Below are 25,889 nucleotides of genomic sequence, written 5' to 3' on the forward strand. Positions count from 1 at the left end.
GAACATTTAATGAGCAGTTTAGTTGTGGCTTCTTAGCAGAATGAAGAGGTCTTGGAATGGTAAAAACCATGAGAAAGTAAATGGCAGTCACATTTCTGGATCTCTGCTATAGCCACATAAGCCTTCAGCCACATTTAATTCTCTCCATTTCTGCTGATAGTAAAACAGTCTTTCACAGGAAGTAAAGAAGCAACCATAAGAATAAAAGGTGTTAGGGTGCCGGCCAGGCCTAAATTCCCCTTGATAATAAGTCTGTTATTTGGGGCTATTTGGAAGATGAATAAAAATTCATCTTTGGAACATGGAACATTCATAACAAGTAGAACCTCAATTTCTTGAAGCTGCCAGGACAACAAATATTCTGGCCATCGCTTTATCACAAATGCTTACAACATGATGAATGGTAAAATCCCTGGTTGAAAATGTGAAATGTTTTTATACGTTTCTGAAGAGTGGTAAACTACTACTGTATTTATTTTCTTCTCAAATCATCCAAGATTCAAACTTCATAACCCTAATGGATACATAGCTGAGAGTGGGATAAAGTGGGCTGGGGATGCCTAGGACCAGTTATGTTCATGTTAGGGGTGACTCAGAAATAGTTTCTCCTCTTGATTCTTCCATTGTGTTTATATTCATATGGTCTTTCCAGAAGATATGGTTGTTATTAACTCCTAGAAATCAGTTCTTCCTTCAAAATGGGTACAAGCATAAAACCAGAAGTGTGCTATTAATATCAAAGGAATATTCAAATTAAAGAAGGTTTTATGTGCAATGTATATATTCATAGAGCATCGTTAGGTGCCACAGGAAATTGGGAAATCTGTTATCTTTCTGTAGTCCAAATATTTAAGGATCAATTATAAAGACATATTGTATAGGAAAGAACTGTAAACGACTATAGTATAATGGCATTTTTTGGGTCAGATTTTAAGTGTATGAAATACTGACAATACTAAGTGGCATGGTTTATATTGAATATTTTCAAGGAATATATATAATTGATATATCTGAAAACTCTTTGCTTAATTTTCAACATAACATATACTTTGACAGGTAAATTTAGGTGTTCAGAAAGAAAATAAAAAGCAGCCAAATTTCTGCAAGACTCACAGGAGCATGTGTATTTGAGTAATGCTAACTCATAATATGAAGGAAATTTAGCTAAAACTCAGATTCAGGATAACACTATTTCAATCTTAAAGGACTTCTCCAAATGAACAATATAGAAGTGATGCTTAATTAAAATTATAAAATATAAAACATTTCAAATACTATAAAATGTGAATATTTACATGCTTCCAGGAAAAAAGTATTTTAGAGAAAATTCAAAGAAATAACATAATAGATTTTACTACACAAGCATATCAATATTTTTAACCTAAAAACACTGTAAAAATTAAGTGGCAAAATGCTAGCAAGAAATGGCATATAAAATATATGTAACAAAGGGTAAAATACCTAGTAAGAGAACTTTTATTAACAACCTAAAAATGAATATTTCAGCATGAAAAAAGAAAAGAAATGAACAGCTCACATAAAAAAATACAAATTCCAAAAACCTGGAATTAAAGTTCAATTTTATTAGTATTTTTAAAATATACATTTAAATAAGTTAACCATTTTTTAAAATAGTAAATTGGTAAAATTTAAAAAGTAGTGGGGAATTTTAGTGCCTCGTATAGGCAAGAAAGGAAGAACTTTTTTTCAAGGATTTAGTTATTTTTAAAGAGAGAGTGGGAAGAAAGGGCAGAGGGAAAGAAAATATCAAGCATACTTCCCGCTGAGCACAGAGCCCATGCGGGGCTTGATCTCAGGGTCCTGAGATCATGACCTGAGCTAAAATGAAGAGTCAGACATTTAGCTGACTAAGCCCCTCAGGCACCCCCCAAAAAGGAACATTTTTAAGCACCACTAGAATTGTGAAGATCAGCATTTTGACAATAAGTAATATCTGTCAAGAGCAGAAAAACGATTATTAATTTTTGATTCCCATCTTAAGAATATTCTAGAAAACTCTAATAAGTGATGAAATATCAAAATATTACTTTAACACTAGAAAAGTTGGAAAATTTCCAATCGTCCGACACCAGGTGATAGGTTGAATAAATTGTAGTACATCTTGTAACAGATCAATTTACCAAAGAAAATTTATTCTTGGAAAGAGCACTTTTTGAGCTGAACAAAAACTTGTAGTATATCCTTAACTGACAAAAATTTTTTTTTTTTTTTATAATTCCAATTTCGAACATGAGTGTTGCTTGCTCGGATATTCCCAGAACCTCATGTCTTTAGGGTTTAACTATCTGATAATTATGTAAGGGAATATTAAAATGAGACTATTCTTGGGATGCCTGGCGGGTTCAGTCAGTAAAGTACACGACTCTTGGTATCAGGGTTGTGAGTTTGAGCCCCATACTGGGTAGAGGTTATTTAAAAATAAAATCTTAAAAAAAAGGAAGAAAAATTATCTAGTTTTACTTTCAGCTAAAACCTCAAGACAATTATGTGGGCCACTGTACAGACTTGTAAAAGAAGGTACCAAGCAGCATTTATCCTCAGGTTGAAGAAATTAAAAGGCCCAGAATTACAAAGTAGAAAAGGATTGAGGGAGGTTTGCTGAGGTACGGTGAACCACCTGCTTACCAGATGGAGAGGTGGGGGGGATTGTCCCCAGCTCCTGCTTAGAAGAGGGACTGACGGAGATAAGCAGACAGTTTAACATATGAACGTGATATTTCAGAGGATACGGTGAACTTGTGTCTGCCTCACACACGAGACATCCAAAGTGCCAGTTGCTGGCTGGCTGGCACGTTACTCTCACAGCAGATCGACATGGAGTTGGTGACACTGGCCAGCCTACTCTCTAAGAGTCTTTCTGGACAAAAGATATGCGAATGTTAACCTGGGGCCAGGGTAATTAGCTCACCTGCATGATGGTTAACACAGACATTTTATGGCAAGGTGAGCAACTGGATTCCTCGAGGCCAAGGAAAGAGCCAGCAGCCAGAGATGAATGTCCTCACGTGGGAGAACTATTGATAAGGGATCCACAGCAATAATCTACATGTCTAAAGAGCCCAGGAAAGTGCCCACAAAAACGAAGGTCAGCTTTAAAATTCTTTTTAGCCCCAAAACACCTCATAACAACCCTGGGCTTTCCCTGCCCCTTTCCACCACCCTTTCCTTGTCCACTCACAATGCTGGCAAGGATGGGAACTGAGAATGACAAGATAGGGGTGGAGATACTGCAGAGCAAGTCAGCAAAGAAAAAAAGACAAGGAGGCATCCTTGGTAGAAATTTAAAATTTTGTTTATTATGCTTACTTAGACATATTAATTACTATACTGTTTTTATTATCAGAAAGTGATTAGAAAAGTAATAAAACTTTCAAATTTCACCTGGGATCAAGGACGAAATTGGCCGCAAATAATAAAATTAAAGGGATCAGCAGAATATGAATATAGTTGCTTTAAATTGCATCAGACAAGTCATGCTTGTTCACTGTAAATTACACACAAACTGTCTTATGTGCTTTGGAGGATCCAGCATCCATCTGTCTATTCCCCTTCCACAGTATCTCTAGGAATTCTCTAGATCTACATAATGCAATCTTTATAGTTGTTCTTTTCTCTCTGCCTTATACTAACCCAAATGTTAAAACACTTCCCTTGATATTTAAAAAAATGTCTCCCACAAAGGCAGCCTGTGCTTAGTGGACTCTTGCTGACAGTTTTGCGTTGTAGGCAGGGAGTAGTTTGAAATAAACTTTGGACATGGATTCTAGAAGTCCCTTGGCCATATTCATCCTTGGAACTTCATTCTGGTCAGATTCTAACTCTCAAGTTGCCCCCCCTTGGCTATGTTGCTTACTTTTGTAACCTTAGGAAAGAGACCTCTTTATGTGTTTCTTGTTTCTTCCAGTTGTCAGTTGTGGAGCCTGGATCAGGTTACTTAACATCTCTTATCTTCTTTATGTACTAAATTGGGATGCTTTTAGCAGCTACTTCATACTGGAAGATTAAACAGGTCAACACAAATAAAGCAATTCATATAGTGATCAGCACAGAATAGATATCAAAATGCTCAGAGATAATAAAATAATTAAGACAATAATTCAAATATCATAAAGTATTTTGGATATTCTACTCACTTATTATGCCCTAGAGGATGAGGTTATATGGGGGTGGTCTCCTTCTCATATAAAGGCAATTCCTCAAAGTATTTTTCTAAATGAAACAGTTCTCACCCCAATGGAATATGTTACCTCCTTTAAAATAGTATTATTTTTCTTTCCAGGGTAATTTATCTAAAATATAAAATAAAAAGAGGCACCTGAATGGTTCAGTGGTTGAGCATCTGCCTTTGGTTCAGGGCGTGATCCCAAGATCCTACAATCGATTCCCACATCAGGCTCCCTGCATGGAGCCTGCTTCTTCCTCTGCCTATGTCTCTGCCTTTCTCAGTCTCTCATGAATAAATAAATAAAATCTTTAATATATATGTGTGTGTGTGTTTATATATATATATATATACATATACATATATACACGTACTATATATATAGTATATATGTATAGTAAAAAGATTGGTAGGAGATAGACTAAAAGATTATATATTTCCAGACATAAGAGTATGAAAAACTAATTATCCATGCCTATTGGATTTTATCGCTCAAACCTGAATTACTTTTTTAAAGTCAGAGATCTTACTCATTTTCATGCTTTACTAATAACTTCAAAGATATAGGCAATCAAAGAGCTTAATCAAAGAAGGTATGGGACATTGAGGGTGGCTTTTTAGGATCCCTCTTCCTAAAACATCTGATGTTCACTCTGGCTCAGAGTATAAGATGAGGTCTCCAGGTGAGGTTTAGTTGTATAACCTAACAGCAAGGTGAGTGTTCTGTCCATGAAATGTCTTCATTTTGTATTCTGGTTTATATGACATTTTCTAGGGAGTCACACTTCATAAATCCATAGATTCTGTGCTTATTTACTATGAGCAATATTTATCAAGGACTATCCTATTAAAAATTTAAATAGGTGAAGGCTTATCATGCTAGCAAATATCATGACCCTACCTTGATGTACAGTTGTTAAGTCCACAAGAACATTAGTCTGAATCATCAGTCTTCCTTTCTTTTCCTGGGGGTTATTCTCCTATGTCTGGGGCAGAAAAGGATTACTGGCTGGCTGCTTTGACGTCTCCCCCAAATTCTTTCTGACCTCAGTTAGTATTTCTTTGCCACACATTTCTCATTGTTATTTTTTGTCTTACTCCATTTCCTTTAATATTTTCAGTAAGGAATATGCTTCTAATGCTGTGATAACCACCAAGATTTGATTTGAAGGCCCAGTGGTGGGGGAAGGAGGGAATAAAAGCACTTCATAGTGACTGTATGAACTGTATGTATAAAGGTATTTGGTGTCCTTTTGCAATCTCGATTACTGTTTATCTTCAATTGCGCACAGTTATTTGAAACTTTTTGTATAATTTGATGGGGACATTTAATTGAATGTGCAATGTTTCTAAAGTCCAATTCTCTTCCTCCTCTGGATAACCAATTTTAACACGTTTTCTATCAATCAGGTTCAACTCAGCTTTAAAATGCATTGCCTTATCTGGAGGGGCGTCATTTGCATAAGTCTGGTTTTCACTTAATTTTACCAATGAAATCACAGACCCTCTAGTATATGACTTAGCTTTGACAGAGACTTATGCAACATTTGACACACCATGCATTAGTAACAACAGTATTATTCAGGGCCATGTGTTTCTTCTTTTTTTCAGATTACAAGTTAATGGGAACCCAGTCTTTTTCCAGTGAAAAGAAGTCCAACAATTTTTTCCCCAATATTGGCTATTAACCAGGACCAGATCTGAGAGAGTGGCACTGGCAAAGTTCCTCCTCCCCTCTCCAATGACTCCAGATTCATTTCTGCTTTTTGCTTGTTTTGCTCCAAGAGAGTGCTGGAATCTCTCCTCAGGAAAACTGGATTTCTACAAAGGCTCACTCATCTTCCTAATTCGGCCCTGGCCAGGTTTTACCACACGGTGGTGGAAGGGACTGGGGCCAGCTCATGGGCTTCTGCTGGTTCCACAGCCATAGGAGGTCCGTCCGTCTCTTACCCAGTACACAGGTGAGTAGGACTTCTCCTCCACAGCTGTGGGTGCTGGATCCCACAGCTCCCACAGAATCACTTCTGTTCGCAGACAGATGTTGAATTTTCATTGTCAAGAGGGCATGCAAAGGGAGGGACATCTTATGCCTCCATAATGCTGACGTCCAAAAAAATTAAAAAATAAAAAATAATAAAAAATAAAAATTAAAAAAAAATGCTGACATCAAATATATTTCAAATATATTGTGATATATTTGAAAGTGCTTTGAAAATTAAAATATTAGGCATTATTACTGTCTTATAATGATGGCTAATGATTCACCTCCAGTTTAAGCATGTGCATTTATAACATTTCTATCCTTCCCATTTTCCCTAGCTCTCCTTTTCAATTATTTTAGCAATTTAAGTTGTCATAAATTAGTTACTTAATCACTGTAATAGCTTTTAGGAATCATCATCAGAGTTTAGTTTAGATCATCCAACATAGAAGGAAGTAAATACTGCCACCTTCTTGTCCTTAAGTCTTCATATGGGTACATAGGGGAAAGAAAAGGAAAGAATGAAGAATGCAGTAAAATTAACAATAACACCATAGTAATAGAGGCAACAGGACAAAGTCCAAGGAGAAATGGATAACCAAAATGGGGAGTGGTGGTCATAGTTCACTTGCGTGTGTCTGGCAGTCTGGATAGCCCACGATTGGTGACAACTTATTGCAGACTTGGTCACTTTAATAAGTATTTGATATAAGAATGAAGAATATAGACTCTTCTTTCAGACAGCTGATTCTTTAGGTGATAGGAGTGAAGCAGCATGTTTAAACTCCATAGGTTAGAGCCTTTACAGAGTCTTAATTGAAACCACTGCCAAAAAGTGAAGATTTTTGTGGGAGCTCAACTGTGTAAGTCTACTGTCAAATTCACTTTCTGTTAAGGGCACATATAACCTTCTGTCCAATCAATTTACAAAGTATGCAGAAAAGAGTTAACAAGCCGGCCTGAGCCTGCGATCTTCATTAAGGACTACTTGCAAGGTTTGCCCTTGGTTAGAGCCTGGGAGCTTAAATCAGAAAAGGTTCCCTATATTGACATAAAGTGCCCATAAGTGACAGAACAGCTCATTATACCTAGTCTGTACAAACAACGTTGTTCATACTGCACACCTACTTTCCATCTGGGGGTCTGAAATTTTGATACTGGCAGGAGGAAGGTACCATGTGACCACTTTCCAATTAAAATCTTAGGCCACTGAGTTTCTAAGGAGCTTCTCTGGTAGACAGCACTTCACAAATGTTGTCAAACTCATTGCTGGAAGAATTAACCCACTGTGTGACTCCATTGAGAGAGACTCTTAGAAGCTAGTGACTGGTTTCCTGCAGATTTTACCTTTCGTGTCTTATTATTTGCCAATTTTTCTTTGTATCCTTTTGCTATAATAAATATTAGCTGTGAATACACTATATGCTAAACGTCTGAATCTTTCCAGTAAACCACCAAACCTAGGCATGTTCTTTGAGGACCTCTGACCCACAAGGTTGACTGAAATGTCTTCATGAAGGTATATAGATTCTAAATAAAAATATTTATCGAATACATACTATGTGAATGCAATTATGTTAAGTGAAACTAAGGCAAGTAGCATGGACTTGTTTTAAGAAATTCACAGCATAGAGGCTACCTGTTCATATATAAAGAGAATATTCAGTTAATTGAGTCAAAGCAGAATAAGGAGTCTACAAGAAGCTTATTTCAAAGGCACTTTTGAAGACACAGACAACTCAGCTTGTTTAAATTGCCAGGAAAGCTAAAAACAGGTAAGCCTTAAAGGAACAAGTAGGTTTTGACAGGTTATGATACCTGAAGACAGGAGAAAGGGGAGTTTTAAAAGGTTTAGCCAACAGAATTTCCCTTGAAACTTTGCAAATGGATAGGAGGTATAATAAAGTGAAACACAGAGGATATTGAGGATATAAAAAATAATAGTAAAGTGGAAATTTCAAACCCTCCTGGTTAAGATCCTAATAATTTGAATGCTTTATTTATAACTCAGTTCCATGAAACATTAATGATTATAGAAGGACCATCAAAATCCCTTAGCATTCTAAAAGTGTTCCTCTTAAACTCAGATATAGAACTTATGTTCTACTGGCTTCTAATTATACTTTTTCTTTTCTACTTCTCTTTCATTCAGGTCCGTCATGAGTGAGAAATGGTTGAACTCTTCAGAAAACTGGCATGACATTTGGAGTGTCAATGACACCAAGTATCACCTATACTCAGATACCAACATTACCTATGTGGACTACTATCTTCACCAGCCTCAAGTGGCAGCAATCTCATTATTTCCTACTTTCTGATCTTCTTCCTGTGTATGGTGGGAAATACGGTGGTGTGCTTTACTGTAATGAAGAACAAACATATGCACACAGTCACTAATCTCTTAATCTTGAACCTGGCAATAAGTGATTTATTGGTTGGCATATTTTTATGCCTATCACGCTGCTGGACAATATTATAGCAGGTATGTTGATTTGTGTGCAGTGCAAGGATAATGGGAGGAAATGTCTGTCCCCTATCCCTGCACCTGGCAGGGCCATCTATTCATTTGCAAATATTTATGGAATTCCAAGAACTGCTCCAGCTTCTACATTCTAAGAGAGGAGAGAGACAATAAACCAATAGATATAGCATAAGTAGTTGAGAATAATAAGAAGTAGGGGTAAAAATAAAGCAAGTGACAGAGATGAAGAATAGAAATTCATTTTTACAGAGAATTCACTGCAGGTCATCAGAGAATCAGATCTATCATTTCTTACTGAAGACTTTGAATTTTCTTGATATAGTTCAGGGCACATATAATGTGGTAGGAATATTATTGGTAATATTATACACCGTCAAGCTCAAGAAACTGGTAAGTCTGGTTTCCAGTGATACAATGTCTTCACTCTAACAAACAGGTATTGAGGCCCTCTTGTGGTTAGCTAGGGAGATTTCCAATAGTTTTTGAGGGAAGATGGAGCAGCAGTCCCTGATTTCTCAAAAAGTGGTAGTTTGTCAGTGGTAATGTACATATGCAACATTAGTAACTTCACACTGTAGCTGTTAGAGTACTAGCCTACAGTCCTTCTGGCTTGCATTACTACATTATATACTCTAGAAGCGCAGGGGCAGTGTATCTCCAGCTCCCAGAACAATATTGGGTACATAAGTACCTTCTTAATAAGTATTGCTGTATTAATTAATGAACAGTATTCAAGATATATTCCAAATCAGTATAAGAAAAAATGATAGGAGGTGGGTGGGGGGATGGGGTAACTGGGTGATGGGCATTAAGGAGGGCACTTGAAGTAATGAGCACTGGGTGTTGTATGCAACCAATGAATCACTAAATTTTACCTCTAAAGCTAATAATACAGGATATGTTAATTTAATTTAATTAATTTAATTTAATTTAATTTAATTTAAAAACATTTTAAGAGAAAAAATGATATCAAAAATATTTAGAACAGCATGAGCTCTATCATAGTTCTTAGCTTTTCATAGTATTCAGGAAGTGTTTAGTGAAGAATAAGAGGTTTCTCTTTAGAGTTGACTTCTTTTTCCTTCTTTTCTATGGAGAGGGAGCCAGGGAGAGTCTTAGAGTGCCTCTTCTAGCATCTGTACTCATAGATTCTGCATTTTTTGTGAGGTCTAGCATTTTAAAAAAAATATCAAAAATGTACATTTTTAAGGTACTCTATTAGGCAAAAGAAATGAAAAAATTGATTCAAATTATTGTTATTGCTCTCAAGGAACATTTTTGCCAGTAAAAAATGTTCTCAGTTCCCCCCCCCCCCCATAAATATTTATAATGAAAGTGTTATCTCAACTTCTCCATACACATTAGTACCCTTTCCATTCACAGGAGACAGTCACATTCAGCATCTTGCCTTTATCTTTGGTAGTTACTCTCATATTTCTAAGCAACATGTTTCCATTGTAATGTTTTTTGTTCACACTGTGGGAGATGCACTTTAGTTGTACTAAATATCTCCTACCGCAAGAGGTAGTTTCCCTCACCAGACTCCACTGAAACGACATAGAACAAAAGAACATAAATCCATAGCAACTGTCAGATACTGCCAAAAGTGAAGTTGAGAAAGCAGGATTGGCTGGAATTGTGTAGAAATGCAATCAGATGCATACATACATAGACATACAAATACACCTTCACATTATTTGCTTCCTCTCATTTTCCCAATGTAATTATAATTTCTAGTTAAGTCAGTGTGCAGAGTATACATTCCTATTATTATATGCATCCTAGCCCTACTGAGGCAGGTAGAGTGGTAGGATATCAATTTCTTTCTTATGAAATGTTTTCTTGGATTTAATAAAAGCATCATATTTGGATTTGCTTAGTTTGGAGTATGTACTATTTATAAGTCATATATCCTCAAGTTCTCTCCCAGACGCGTTAAGTTCTTGCAAATACCTTCAAATATATCAGGCAACCTGCGGATTGCATCTTTTTTTTTTTTTTTTTTTTTTTCCTCTGGAGATCTTCCCTCCTGGTTCTCTTTAACCTTTTATTTCTATTCAGACATCTTGCTCTTCAGGCATGGAGCTGTTGCTCTGGGATGTCCCTTCACTGAGACGCTAGCAATTCTCTTCACCTCTCTTCATGCTCAATCCTGTTTTTGAAGCCTATATATTCTTTTATGGTTTATTTCTCTAACGCTTACCTGAGAAAGTGTGCATTAATATTTAAAAAATCACTTGTCTAAAGGCAAAGTTTATGAGGCAGATATATTGTCACCCATTAAAAATAACTGCATTGTAGGGATCCCTGGGTGGCGCAGCGGTTTGGCGCCTGCCTTTGGCCCAGGGCGCGATCCTGGAGACCCGGGATCGAATCCCACGTCGGGCTCCCGGTGCATGGAGCCTGCTTCTCCCTCTGCCTGTGTCTCTGCCTCTCTCTCCCTCTCTCTGTGTGACTATCATAAATAAATAAAAATTTAAAAAAAAAAAAAAATAACTGCATTGTAAAAGATCAAAAGCATAAAGGCTTACTTGACATAAATATATAAATAAATAAATAAATAAATAAATAAATAAATAAATAAATAAATAAATAAAATCACTTGAGATCTAGTCTACAATTATCTTTACTCTGCCCTAATATTTGATTATAGATAGCGGTATAAAGTATTCAAGGCTGGACATTTTTCCCCTCAAAATTTTAATGGAAATGTCTTTATTGTTACTACAGAGAAACCTGATATTACTGCTGAAAAATCTATTAACATTAGACTCTTGTTTCTTTTATCCTGATTTGCATTTTGTTTTGTTTTGTTTTTCCTGAAAACTCTCAGGGCTTCTCTTTGTCTATAGTGCTCTGAATTTCAGGCAATTATACTTTGGATAAGTCTTTTTATTTTTCATTTATTGTGTTGGAAACAAACCAGATGCTTTCAATCAAGAATAGAATGCCACTTAATTTTTGGGAATTTTCTTGTATAATTCTCTTCATTTTATTTTTTTCAATTCATGCTAGTCAGATATTGGAGGCTCTAGATTGACTTTTTAAATATCTTTTTCATTTTCTGTTCCTTATTGTTCTATTTTCAAAGATTTTCTTAATTTTCTTTCCAGATATTATATTGAAGTCTACATTTCTGTTGTCATATTTTAAATTCTTTGAGCTATTTTTATTTTCTCTGTGTTTCTTAAACTATCATGAACATTTCATCAATACAATGTGTTATATCTCTGAGGTTTATCTTTTTATTTTAATTCCAGCTAAGTGTTATATTACTTTCAAATGTACAGTATAGTGATTCAAAAATTACATACATTACAATGGACTATTCCTCAGCCATTAAAAATGACAAATACCCACCATTTGCTTCCACGTGGATGGAACTGGAGGGTATGATGCTGAGTGAAGTAAGTCAGTCGGAGAAGGACGAACATTATATGGTCTCATTCATTTGGGGAATGTAAAAAATAATGTAAGGGAATAAAAGGGAAAGAAAAAATGTGTGGGAAATATCAGAAAGGGAGACAGAACATGAGAGACTCCTAACTCTGGGAAACGAACTAGGGGTGTTGGAAGGGGAGGCGGGCGGGGGATGGGGGTGACTGGGTGACGGGCACTGAGGGGGGCACTTGATGGGATGAGCACTGGGTGCTATTCTATATGTTGGCAAATTGAACACCAATAGAAAATAAATTTATTAAAAAATTTTACATACATTACCTGGTGCTCATCATGCCAAGCACACTCCTTAATCTCCATAACCTATTTAACCCATCCTCCTACCCACCTACCCTCTGGTAACCATTAGTTCTCTATAGTGAAGAGTCTGTTTCTTGTTTTGCTTCTCTCCCTTTTCCTCTGCTAGTTTGTTTTGTTTCTTAAATTTCACATAGGCATGGAGATCCCTGGGTGGCTCAGCAGTTTAGCACCTGCCTTCAGCCCAGGGAGTGATCTGGAGTCCCGGAATCGAGTCCCAGGTTGGGCTTCCTGCATGGAGCCTGCTTCTCCCTCTGCCTCTCTCTCTCTCTCTCTCTCTGTCTCTCATGAATAAGTAAATAAAAATCTTTAAAAAAATTTCACATAGGCACGAAATCGTATGGGTATTCATCTTTTTCTGATGGACTTACTTCACTTAGCACTATACTCTCTTGGTCCACCCGTGTAGTTGCAAATGGTAAGATTTCATTCTTTTTTTTTTTTTTTTGTGGCCAAATAATATCTTACACCACACACACACACACACACACACACACACACACACACACACAATCTCCTTTACCCATTTATCAGTCAATGGACACTTGGGCTGTTTCCCTGATGGCAAGTGCTTATGAGCATCTTTTTATACATCTATTGGCCACCTGTATGTTGTCATTGGAGAAATGTTTGTTCATATCTTCTGCCCATTTTTTAATATGATAATTTGGATTTGGATATTGAGTTGTTTAAATTCTTTATATATCTTCTCTAATCTCATAGGTTGCCTTTTAGTTTTGTTGATTGTTTCCTTCACCATGCAAAGTTTATTTTGATAAAGTTCCAATAGTGTTTGTTTTTATTCTTTTGCTTCTGGAGACATATCCAGAAAAAAAGTTGCTATAATGTCAGAGAAGTTACTGTCTGTGTTCTCTCTAGGACTTTTATGGTTTCAGGTCTTTAATCCATTTCAAATTTATTTTTGTATATGGCATAAGAAAATGGTCCAGTTTTCCCAACACACTTTGTTGAAAAGACTTTGTTCCCACTGGATATTCTTTCCTGCTTGGTTGTAGATTAATTGACCATATAGTTGTGGGTTTATTTTTGGATTTTCTATTTTGTTTCATTGAACTATGTGCCTATTTTTGTGCTAGTACAATACCGTTTTGCTTACTACAGCTTTATAATATAATTTGAAGTCCAGAATTGTGATGCCTCCAGTTCTGCTTTTCTTTTTCAAGATTGGTTATTTGAGGTCCTTTGTGGTTCCATACAAATTTTAGGATTATTTGTTCTAGTTCTGTGAAAAACGCTTGTTTATATTTTGATAGGGATTCAGAGTATAGACATTTTAACAATATTCGTCCTTCTATCCATAAGCAGGGAATGTCTTTTCATTTCTTTGTGTCCTCTTCAATTTCTTTCATCAGTGTTTTATAGTTTTTAGAGTGTAGGTCTTTAACCTTTTCAGTTAGAGTTCTTCCTAGGTAATCTTATTTTTGATACAATTGTAAATGGGATTGTTTTCTTAATTTCTCTTTCTGCAGTTTCATTACTAGTGTATAGAAATGCAAAAGATATCTGTACATTGATTTTATATCATTTACTGAATTTGTGTATCAGTTCTAGCAGTTTTTTTGGCAGAGTCAGATTTTCAGTATAGAGTATCAGGTCATCTGCAAATATGACAGTTTTACTTCTTTCTTCCTTACTGACTTTATTTTATTTCTGTTTGTTGTCTGATTGCTCTGGCTAGGACTTATGGTACTATGCTGAATAAAAATAAAATAATAAAAGTGATGAGAGTGGACCTCTTTCTCTTATTCCTGATCTTAGGAGAAGAGCTCTTAGTTTTCCTCATTAAGGATGATATCAGCTGTGGGCTTTTCATATATGGTCTTTATTATGTTGAAGTATGTTCCCTCTAAACCCTACTTTGTTGAAGGTATTGGATGGAAGGTATGGATGTTGAATCTTGTCAGATGCTTTTTCTGCCACTATGAAAATGAACATATGGTTTTTATCTTTTCTCTTGTTGATGTGATATGCCACATTGATTGATTTGTGAATATTGAACCACTCTTGCAATTTAGGAATAAATCCCACTTAATTGTGGTGGATAATTTTTTTTAATGTATTGTTAGATTCCATTTACTAGTATTTTGTTGAGGATTTTTGCATCTGTGTTCATCAGAGATATTGGCTTGTAGTTCTCTCTCTCTCTCTCTCTCTCTCTTAATAGTGTCTTTATCTGGTTTTGGCATTAGGGTAATGCTGGCCCCATACAATGAATTTGGAAGGTTTCCTTCCTTCTCTGTTTTTTGGAATAGTTTGAGGAGAGTAAATATTTGGTCCTGGACTTCTGTTGGGAGTTTGTGATTACTGATTCTGTTCATATTTTCTATTTCTTCCTGTTTTGGTTTTGGTAGGTTGTATGTTTCTAGAAATTTAGACATTTCTTGTAGTTTGTCTAATTTGTTGTCATATAGCTTTTCATAATTTTCTAATTTTTTTATATTTCTGTGGTGTTGGTTTTTTTTTTCTCTTTCATTTGTAATTTTGTGTCCTTTCTTTTTTCTTGATACATCTGGCTAGAGGTTTCTAATATATTTTTTTCATTTTCACCTACCTGATTTATATTTGTTTTCTCTTAACTTTCTTTTCTTTTTTTTTTTTGTCTTAAAGTTTTTATTTATTTATTCATGAGAGACACAGAGAGAGAGAGAGAGAGGCAGAGACATAGGCAGGGGGAGAAGCAGGCCCCCTACAAGGAACCCGATGTGGGACTCAATCCCAGATCCCGGGGTCACACCCTGAGCCGGAGGCAGATACTGAGCCACTGAGTCACTCAGGCATCCAAGTTTCTTTTTTCCTATTCATTTTAGTCGCTTCTGTATTTGACGTTTCCCTTATTTCAATTGCTACTTAGCTGTTTGTGTTTCAGACTGAGACATGGTATGGCTGCCTTGGATCTCTGCGTGCCTTAGGTTTGAGGTTAGCCCCACTCTCTGCATCATTAGTCTGGGCCATTCATCGGGAAATTCACAACTGTCAAATTCTGCACATCAGTGCAGATCTTTCTTGGAAAGATCACATTCCCCGGAAGTAAAATTCTCTGATCTATTGCTACAGGAATCATAATACAGTCTGCATTCCGGAGCTCAGTGGGTCTCTGGGCAATGGTATTACATGCAGAGCGTATACTTTTACTTAACCCTTGTGTATCATTGTGATATCCACTCCACCTGCACCTGATCACTCAGAGTCTAGAGGCCCTTTGCTTCCACCTCCTGAAAGAGTAATCCTTTCACTGGCCAGGGGAAAACCAAATGGCATCTGGTTACATTTACTCATAATTCAGCCAGTTGTGTTATTTTCCCAGCTTTATATTCTATTTGAGTTCTCTTTTCCCTAGTGCTTTCACTTCAGTGGAATTTAAGTGAGGAGATGAGATGAGTCATAAACTTATTCCTTATTTTTGACCAAAGGCTATGCACACTCCTTTTTGTATCTTTGTTTAATATTATAACAGCCAAATAAAATTTAGGACTGGGAAAACATGCACTCTCTTGGTTTTTATTCAGTACAGTCACTCAAGCATCCATATTAAAATGGTCTGGATAGGGACACCTGGGTGGCTCAGTAGTTGAGAGCCTGCCTTCGGCCCAGTGCGTGATCCTGGGGTCCCGGGATCAAGTCCCACATTGGGCTCCCTGCATGGAGCCTGCTTCTCTCTCTGCCTATGTCTCTGCCTCTCTTTCTCTGTGTCTCTCATGAATAAATAAATAAAATCCTTTAAAAAAATTAAAAATAAAATGGTCTGGATAGATGACAAAATGTTTGTTTTTTTATATATATCATTGGATTATTTAGATTATTGGGAATATTTTAAATTAGGTAAATGTATTTTTTACAAATAAATTGTATGATCTTTTTTTAAAAAATCCATGTTGCATATTTCTCAGATTTTTAAAATTTGTTTTGTGAAACTAGAATAGTTGCTAGTGAAAGAATATTATTACTTTCCTGTAATAGCAGATGGGTGGTTATATCAACCTGTTCTATTTCTTTTATAAACATTACAGTAAATGAGGTTTGATTAGACAGTAATTCAAATAGACTATTTTTGTTCATGCAAAGTGCTCTTTATTCTCAAAGTATGTTTTAGTTAGCTTGGGCTACTATAACAAAATACCATAGAGCAGGTGGCTTAAACAACAGACATTTATTTCCTTACCATATCAGAGGCTACAAGTCTGAAATCAAGGTGATAGCATGGTCAGGTTCTTGGCGAGGGTCCTCTTTTTGGTTTGTAGACAGCCACCTTCTTGCTGTGTGCTCACTTGGTCTTTCCTCGGGGCATGTTCATAGACAGGAAAGCTCTGTCTTTTCCTCCTCTTTTAATGGCATTAATCTCATTATGTGGGCACCACCCTAAAGTATTATCTAAAATATATACTTTCTAAAGGCCCTCCCTCCAAATATATTAGGGCATAAGGCTTCAATTTATGAATTTGGTGTGTGAGGGGGTGGCACAAACATTCACTCTATAACACTGTACCTCTGAGGTTAATTGTCTCATTGCATTATATATGAATAAATACTAATTTTATTTATTCTACATATAACTCCTGTTACTCATAATTTATGGGCTATATTTCCAAGTTATAAAACCAATATTCTTCCTGTCTTATTCATTTAAAGGGATTTATTACATAAGGACTAATGGTTTAGGTTGGGGTTGAAATCCTAAATATGCCTCTAACTAGCTGTGGCAAGGTATGTGATATTTGTGTATTTACTGCCTAATCTATATCATGAGGAGGAGAATAAAGCCTTCAAAAGCCTGTTTAGGGGATTAGATAAGTTAAAAGATACTACTATATAAGTTCGGACACTATTATTAATATACTAAAAAGAGATCTGGAGAAATTAATGGAAATAATGGGAAACACTGATTGTTCCCTGGATATCATTTAGGAAATAGTTTTATCAGTCTTAATATCCATGCTTTTCTGTTCATATTTTTTATGAAATTTTTAAAAATGTATGATCCATTCAAAGATTCTTTCATACCCCTTTCAGGATGGCCCTTTGGAAGCACAATGTGCAAGATCAGTGGATTCATCCAGGGGATTTCAGTTGCGGCTTCAGTCTTTACTTTGGTCGCGATAGCTGTGGATAGGTAAGTCAGCACCAAAATGTATAATCTACTAAATCTGATATGTCTGTCCAAAATATGATATCCTACTCTTTTAAGATTAATAAGACTACCAAAATTTTCATATTTTAAAATTAAATAATTAGGAATGATATATATCTTAGTTTGGGCTGCTATAACAAGATACCATAGACTGCATGGCTGAAACAACAGAAATTTATTTCTCACAGTTCTGGAGACTGGGCAGTTCAATGTCAGGATACTAGTAGCCTCTGAGTCTGGTGAGAAACCTTTTCCAGGTTTGCAGAAGGCCATCTTCTCTTTGGAGCCTTGAGCTCTGGTCTCCTCTTTTTAAAAGGTCACTAATCCCATAATAAGGACCGCACTCTCTTGATCTTATCTGAACCTAATTACCTCCAAAAGGTCCTACCTCCTAATACCATGCAATCAGGATTAAAACCCTAACCCTTATTCCAGGTATGAATTTTGGGGGGGGACACAAAGTCTTTAACATCATAGTTATACTAGTTTTCACTAGGATCTTGAATTTTCCAATGGTGGAATGTGGTGAAATAAATCAAATTTCATCCAGATTTTAAGAGAGAATTTACTAATACATTCATCTTCACATAGTGTTGAGGTACGCCTGTACTGTGCTGGGCTGTATATCATCTAAAACAAATTAGACAAAGTGCTACCTAAAGAAGTCCACACTCTGGTAGAGGCAGATAGACACATTAACAAATACTTACAAGTAATACTAATATAACAATTGTACAAAGGAGAGAGTGATCAAATTACCTCTCAGGATAGAAAGTGTTGGGTTCACAGAAGACGTCATATCTGATCCTTCAGGAAATTTTGGAAGAAACAGAAGGAGCATCTCTTGAAATAGTAGGATACTTGTCAAGATAAATACAGAGAGGCAGGCTAGCTAGAACATGGGAGGGTGGAATGGCACAAAAAGAGGCAAATGGGTTGTTTGTGGGCCTGTCCTCCATTTGTCTTGAAGACAGGAGGGAGCTACTGAAGTTTTTTTATACAAGGGAATAATGACTAGATTTTCATTTTAGAAAAACAGGTAGAAAAGGTTTGGAGTTGTGCAAGATTGGAGAAAGGAAGAACAGTTAAACTTTTGTAACAAGCTACATGGGAGTGGATGTAAAGCAGTGGCGATGACAATTAGATTTGAGAGGGAAACTGAACAATTACCTGAAGGCTATATCTCCAAGTGAAGAAAAGGAAAAAAACAAAACAAAACAAAACAAGACAAAAAACAAGCAATCAACAACACGACCCCCCCACACACACACACACACAGGATAGAGTGTTGAAAAAACGTGAAATGCAATAGAACTGTTGATATCAAAAAACAACTTGGTAGATTCTATTTTCAATAGTAATCTATTTCTAAGAACCCATCCTATAGATCTGGCATTTTGGTTTCCAAGTAGATAACAGAATTTACAATATATGCTAACCACCAAATGCCAAAGATACCTTTTTTTTTTTTTTTAATTTTTTTATTTATGATAGTCACAGAGAGAGAGAGAGAGAGAGAGGCAGAGACATAGGCAGAGGGAGAAGCAGGCTCCATGCACCGGGAGCCCGATGTGGGATTCGATCCCGGGCCTCCAGGATCGCGCCCTGGGCCAAAGGCAGGCGCCAAACCGCTGCGCCACCCAGGGATCCCCCAAAGATACCTTTTTTTACATTGAAATTTGGCAGCTAATTATTTCCAAGTTTACTACATCCTGTTACTATTAGTTTTTTGCATACGAATTCATACTAATATTTACTTTATACTAGTAACGGTGCTATTTTGTCATAAATTTGTAATACTATACCTTAATTTTACGATTATTTATGTTATCTCTGCAATGAATTAAAAAACTAATATCCTTTGCATTTTCTACTTGAGTCTTGAGCTTATCAGGTTTACTGTCACATTACATTTAGTATTAAATATCCCTGAATTTCTTTTTCACTGTTACTAGTATGCCTCTTAAACAGAGATTTCATTTTAAAAAGCAAGGTTAAAATAATAAGTATATTGTACTATATTTATTAACTATATGGTGGCTAAAATTAAGGAACTAGATCAATGTATATACTAAGATGCATAAATTTCAAAAGCATACAATCTCAAAGCTGTAGAATGATACATATAACATAGTGCCATAATATAGAATTTAAAATGTTTTAGATGCAGACTAATATTGTAAAAGCATAAATACATTGACAGAAAGGATACATAACAACATTAGGATTTCTGAATAAAATGGAATAGGATTAGGATTAAATAGACCTACCAAAAAAAATGTCATCCGTATCTGTCATGTTTTAGGACTTTTATAAAGTGATGAAAATATGGTCACCTGCTATGATATGACACAGCCTTTGCTTCCTGCCTTCCCATCCGTGTATCATTTCTCTATAGTTTCAGTTATCTATTGCAGTATAACAAGTCACCTCCCAAAACAAGCCACTTAGTGCCTCATGGTGCTTTCAAATCTATGATGAGGGCAGCTTCACTAATTGGAGAAATATACCTCATCTCTGCTCCACTTGGCACTAAAGGGGCAGCTCCAAGGCCAGGAATGATGCCTTTCTCTTATTTGGTGCCCAGACTGAGAAGACTTGAACATCTAGGACAAAGAACTGGGGCTTCTCAGGCCCCATATTGTCTCCACAGCATGGCAGCTTCAAGGTAGCTGAACTCCTCACAGGTGTGTCCTAAGAGAGACTGGTAGTGAAAGTCACACAGTGTCCCTTCTGCATCCTACTCATTAGAATTGAGTCACAGGGACGCCTGGGTGGCTCAGTGGTTGAGCATCTGCTTTTGGCTTAGGACGTGATCCCAGGTCCTGGGATCCCCTGGGATCCCTGCATGGAGCCTGCTTCTCCCTCTGCCTGTGTCTCTGCCTCTCTCTGTGTGTCTCTCATGAATACATAATAAATCTTAAAAAAAAAAAGTGTTACTAAGGCCATTCCATATTCAATGGCCTTTGGAAGGTATGTTAAAGAATTTGAACATTTTTTTTTAAGATTTTTATTTATTTGGGAGAGTGTGAGAACAAGAGTGATTACAGAGGGGGGTAGAGAAGTAAACCCACTGCTGAGCAGGGAGCTGATATGGGTCTTGATCCCAGGACCCTGAGATCATGACCTGAGGCAAAGGCAGATGCTTAACTGACTGAGTCACCCAGGTGCCCCAAATTGAACTTGTTTTAAAATCATACCTTCATCTCTATTTGAGAAATTGACGCCTAAATGCCTTTCTTAGGGTTAGCTCTTAGAGGAAGCCAAACTACAAAAAAATTCCCAAAACTATTTCTCTAGATTCTTTCTCCTAAATTTCATATTTATGTTCAAAATACCTCCTGAATAACTTCACCTGCACATCCAACAACAAGCACCTCAAAATAAACCGACCCAGAATTCAACTTTCATTCCTACCGGTCCTCCACAAAGAAAACTTTAAAATCTCCTTTTCTCATTTTCCCATCGGCGAATGTCAGGATCACAAACCCAATCTAAATGAAAATCTTAAGATTTATCCTTGAACCTTCCTTCTCTCTTCAACTTCTAGTTACTCTTCAAATCCCATCACTTCTGGGTGCTCACTGGTCCAGAACAAGACTTGAGATAGAATACTTGGGATTTTTTTCCCTAACTGGTTGTGGTGATTAATTTTATGTGTGAAATGGACTGTGCATGGGATGCCTAGATATTTGGTCAAACATTATTCTAGGTGTGTTTGATGAGATTAACATTTGGATCAATAGACTGAATAAAAGATTGCCCTCCCTAACATGGGTGGTCCTTATTCAATTAGTTGAAGGCCCAAATACAAAAGATTGACCTTCCCGCAAGTAAGAGAGAACTCCTCCTGCTGAGCTGAGACATGAGTCTTTTTCTGCCTCAGACTCAAACTACAACAATTAGCTCTTCTGGGGTTGGAGCCTGATGGCTTTTGGGTTGGAATGTGTATCATTGGTTGTCCTATTCTCAAGCCCTCAGATTTGAACTGGAACTATACCATTGGCTCTCCTGGGTCTCCATTTTGCCAACTGCAGATCTTGGGACTTCTCAACTTCCATAGCTGCATAAGCCAATCCCTTAAAATAAATATCTTTCTATATATTTATACATACTTTTGGCTTTGTTTCTCTAGAGAACCCTGACTAATGCAGTGGCTAAGTCTAAACTCCACCATGACTTTAGCATAATTACGTAATATTTTGATTGACTGTTTCCTGGCAGAGAGCATTTTCTGACATGTTTATCTTTGCCTCTCTGAATACATGTATTTGTTGAATAAATGAAAAAAAAAATATGTGAAGCCCCAATAGTTGACTTACAAAAAGAGCAAGATAACTAGAATTGTGCCTATGAAGTTATCTATAATTTAAGGGTGAGTAGATGGGGAACTCATTAATTAGAAGACTAAAAGAAAACTTGGAGGTTAAGGCAGCAGACCTTACATATGCAATAAAGGACAACAGAGCCATCAACGTTCAAGTTAATTAGTATATGAAGATACGTCAGATAAATATGGAGCTGCTGGTAAGCTACTAAAAAGCTTTAAGTCTTCTTATCTTCAGATCTGGAAAGTAGTAATTTTCATATTTCCATTTTACAGGATAATTACAACAACCGAAGATTAAGTAGGTGATTGATAGTACTCTGAAAAATATAAAATATTATACAGTTGTATATGGTATCATTATAATTATCATAGTGAGTATGAATAATAACACCAAGACTCACAATAGCAAAACTGCAGTAAAATGAAATCAGGGTTATTCTACATACTGATACTGAATTTCCATGCTCACCAAAGGACAGAGAACATCTGGAAGGCACGTAATCAGAATTCATAATGGAAACTCTCAGACTATTACAGCTGTGAATCAAGCCACCCAAACACTTAGTGGCTTGAAACAATAATGCTTAAGCATTTCTCATAATTCTGTGGTTTGGATGGGTGCCTCTGTGTCATCGCTCAAGCTTCTGTTTATGTCATCCTTGTTAATGTTCAACTGACCGAGCATAGAAGGTCATGAAGGAGAGTTTAACAAAATGGACTACTTGTGTTAAAATCATGTGTACTTGTGGGAAAGATTTTTTTTTTTACCCTTTCTAGGCCTATTTTGCCCTCTTTTAAGTGGGGAAACTTAAGGAGAAAATTAATGCAAACCAATGAAAGAGAATCTGGGACAGAATACTAAATATTCATGTTCAATATATGCTAGATACCATGGTCACTTTTATTATTAATAGTAATTATTGTTATTAATATTAACAATATTAATGGTTACTTTATTATTAATATAATAATTATTATTAATAATATTAAAGATATTCATACTTTGAGTTGAAATTTATATCAGTTACCAGAAAATACCAATGAATGCCTCTCTGTTGCAAATCGTAACTTTCAAGGTTTCTTGAGGGGAATGTGAGAGAATGAAATTTAATTCACAACTTGGTTAGAAATTATAAGGCAGTGGTCCACTGATAGTTGCCTTTAATTGCAGGTTCCGGTGTGTTGTCTACCCTTTTAAGCCAAAGCTCACTATCAAGGCAGCATTTATCATTATTGTAATCATCTGGGTCCTGACCATTGTCATTATGTCCCCATCTGCAATAATGTTACATGTACAAGAAGAAAAATATTACCAAGTGAGACTCAACTCCCAAAATAAAACCAGTCCAGTCTACTGGTGCCAGGAAGACTGGCCAAATCAAGAAATGAGGAAAATCTACACCATTGTGCTGTTTGCCAACGTCTACCTAGCTCCCCTGTCCCTCATTGTCATCATGTATGGAAGGATTGGAATTTCACTCTTCAAAATGACGGTGCCCCACATAGGCAAACAGAACAAAGAGCAGTGGCACATGGTGTCCAAGAAGAAGCAGAAGGTCATTAAGATGCTCCTGATCGTGGCCCTACTTTTTGTTCTCTCTTGGCTGCCTCTGTGGACACTGATGATGCTGTCAGACTATGCTGACTTATCTCTAAATGAACTGCGGGTCATCAACATCTACATCTACCCTTTTGCACACTGGCTGGCGTTTTGCAACAGTAGCATCAATCCCATCATTTATGGCTTCTTCAATGAGAATTTTCATCATGCTTTCCAAGATGCTTTTCATCTCCAGGTATGCCAAAAAAGAGCAAAGCCCCAGAAAACCTACACCCTAAGAACTAAAAACAATGCGATCCTAAGTGCATCTCATCAGTTAGCCCAGGGACCTGCAATTCAAAATTCACATGAGGAAAAACCCAAACAAGAATTGATGATGTTAGAATTAGGGGAAGTCACTCATAGCATTGAGGTTTTAAAAGAGCTGGTATGATGATTTTAACTATACTGTGAGTTATATATAGAAATACTCTTGCTTTCTATAGGTTTGTACTTCAGTTCTTTCTGAGAATGTTCTAAAGGAAACATACTGAAAGCCCTCTCTGAACAGAAGTGAAAAAACTGGTTTTATGTTCGTATTCAATCTTATATTCTATAAGAATATATTATTCTTATAGAATAATATATTATATTATTATAATTATATAAGTATATTATATTAATTATATTATATTAATTAATTATATTAATATATAATTATTATTATATTATTATATTATTATTATATTATTATTATATTATATTAATATATATTATTCTAATATATATTATAATCTTATATTCTTATATTCTTCTATATATTTTATCTGGTATATAAAATATATAGAGACTGACAAACAAATTTGCCTGGATAAATCCATTTTCTAAGAACAATTTTCAAAGCTTGACCTTTTCCATTTTAGCCATTTGTGTATTAGTCAAGTATGTGTATTATGGGTACACAAATATACACAACACACACATCCATTTTCCCCAAGTGGGATAAATGGGCAATTCTTTGCATGAGAGTACATTTTATCAATTCCAGCTTTGCTTTTGGAGTTGAAATTTCAGGTTACAGAATTATTTGTGCTTTCAAAATATACTTAGCTTTCTCAGAAATAAGAACTGTAATAGCAAATAAACACTATTTCTTTCTGTTTGAAGGTTAATTTTTTTCTTTTAAAGAATATAATTAAGATTAATTAAATCATAACATTGTTGGCTTTTTAATATTTTTATCATTAGGGTGCCTGGCTAGCTCAGTCAGTTAAGTGTCCGACTCTTGATTTCAGCTCAGGTCATGACCTTGGATCCTGGGATTGAGCCTGAGTTGGGCTCCCTGCTCAGCAGGAAGTCTGCTTCTCCCTCTTCTTCTGCTCCTCCCCTTGCTTATGCCCTCAATCTCTGTCTCTTAAATGAATAAATAAATGCTTAAAAAATATTTTCAGGGGATCCCTGGGTGGTGCAGCGGTTTGGCGCCTGCCTTTGGCCCAGGGCGCGATCCTGGAGACCCGGGATCGAATCCCACGTCGGGCTCCCGGTGCATGGAGCCTGCTTCTCCCTCTGCCTATGTCTCTGCCTCTCTCTCTCTCTCTCTCTGTGACTATCATAAATAAATAAAAAAAATTAAAAAAAAATATTTTCATAAATAAAATTCATGCCTTTGCTGAACTCGTATTTCCCACAGAGGTAACTTGAGACCTCAATTTGCCCTCCTCTCTGATAGAATCTCTGACAGGGAAAAGAGTGACAGCTCTACTTTGTAGTGCTTAGTCAAAGATGTTCAACAATCATTATAAGACTCACATGAAGTCTGTACAGAACAGGACCAATTATTCCAGATTTCCTGCTGGGCACAGCATTTAAATCTGGCACTCTTGCTGAATTTGTAAATTAGTACCACTGTTATAAAGAGACTTGCAAACGAAACCCTTGGATCCTGCTGTGTTTCAATTATGTAATGATAACAGCTGTAAATGCTAGCTTTTATTCGAGGGTGAGATTAGTCCTTAGAAAATTTGATAATAAAATAAATAGTTTGGCAAACAAAAATAAATCTCTTGGTTTAGACCTATTGTGTTTTTCCAGTCGTTTATGTGGGTCAAGCTAAAAGCCTTTCAACATTAAATAGCCCTTTGAGAAAATAACTGTTGAGTTTTCAATTGAGTTGAGCTACATGATACAGATTGAATATTCAAATGTCATTTTCTGCACCTTTCAAAAGTTTAAACTTCAAAGTTTATTTATAGAATTTGATCTTATATTCTTTTGCCCTGATTCACTAAAATAATATGTAGATGTTGAAGATTATTTTGTTAGAGTAGTATTTTCTGATGGGCATCCCCACATTCTACCAGCACCTCAAACCCATAACTAAACCCCACACCCTTACCTGTTCTCAACCTAACTTTTATCAACTTCAACTCCCTTTTACCTGTGTGTTTCCAATACTCTGCTTATGACAGTGT

The 25,889-nt window shown here is 36.2% G+C and overlaps 1 protein-coding gene across 1 annotated transcript; it reads left to right on the forward strand.

Annotated features, from left to right (window-relative positions):
• The first annotated feature begins 241 nt into the window (after window positions 1-241).
• Window positions 242-23,954, forward strand: NPFFR2 (neuropeptide FF receptor 2). The gene is given in 7 exon segments (XM_072773916.1): window positions 242-403; window positions 5,795-6,144; window positions 8,317-8,459; window positions 8,462-8,608; window positions 8,611-8,646; window positions 17,431-17,530; window positions 23,050-23,954. Coding segments are annotated over 5 exon segments (1,242 nt in total). The 5' UTR covers window positions 242-403; window positions 5,795-6,144; window positions 8,317-8,323; the 3' UTR covers window positions 23,873-23,954.
• The last annotated feature ends 1,935 nt before the right edge of the window (window positions 23,955-25,889 follow it).

Source organism: Canis lupus, chromosome 14 (assembly GCF_048164855.1).
Source record: "Canis lupus baileyi chromosome 14, mCanLup2.hap1, whole genome shotgun sequence".
Taxonomy (NCBI): Eukaryota; Metazoa; Chordata; class Mammalia; order Carnivora; family Canidae; genus Canis; species Canis lupus.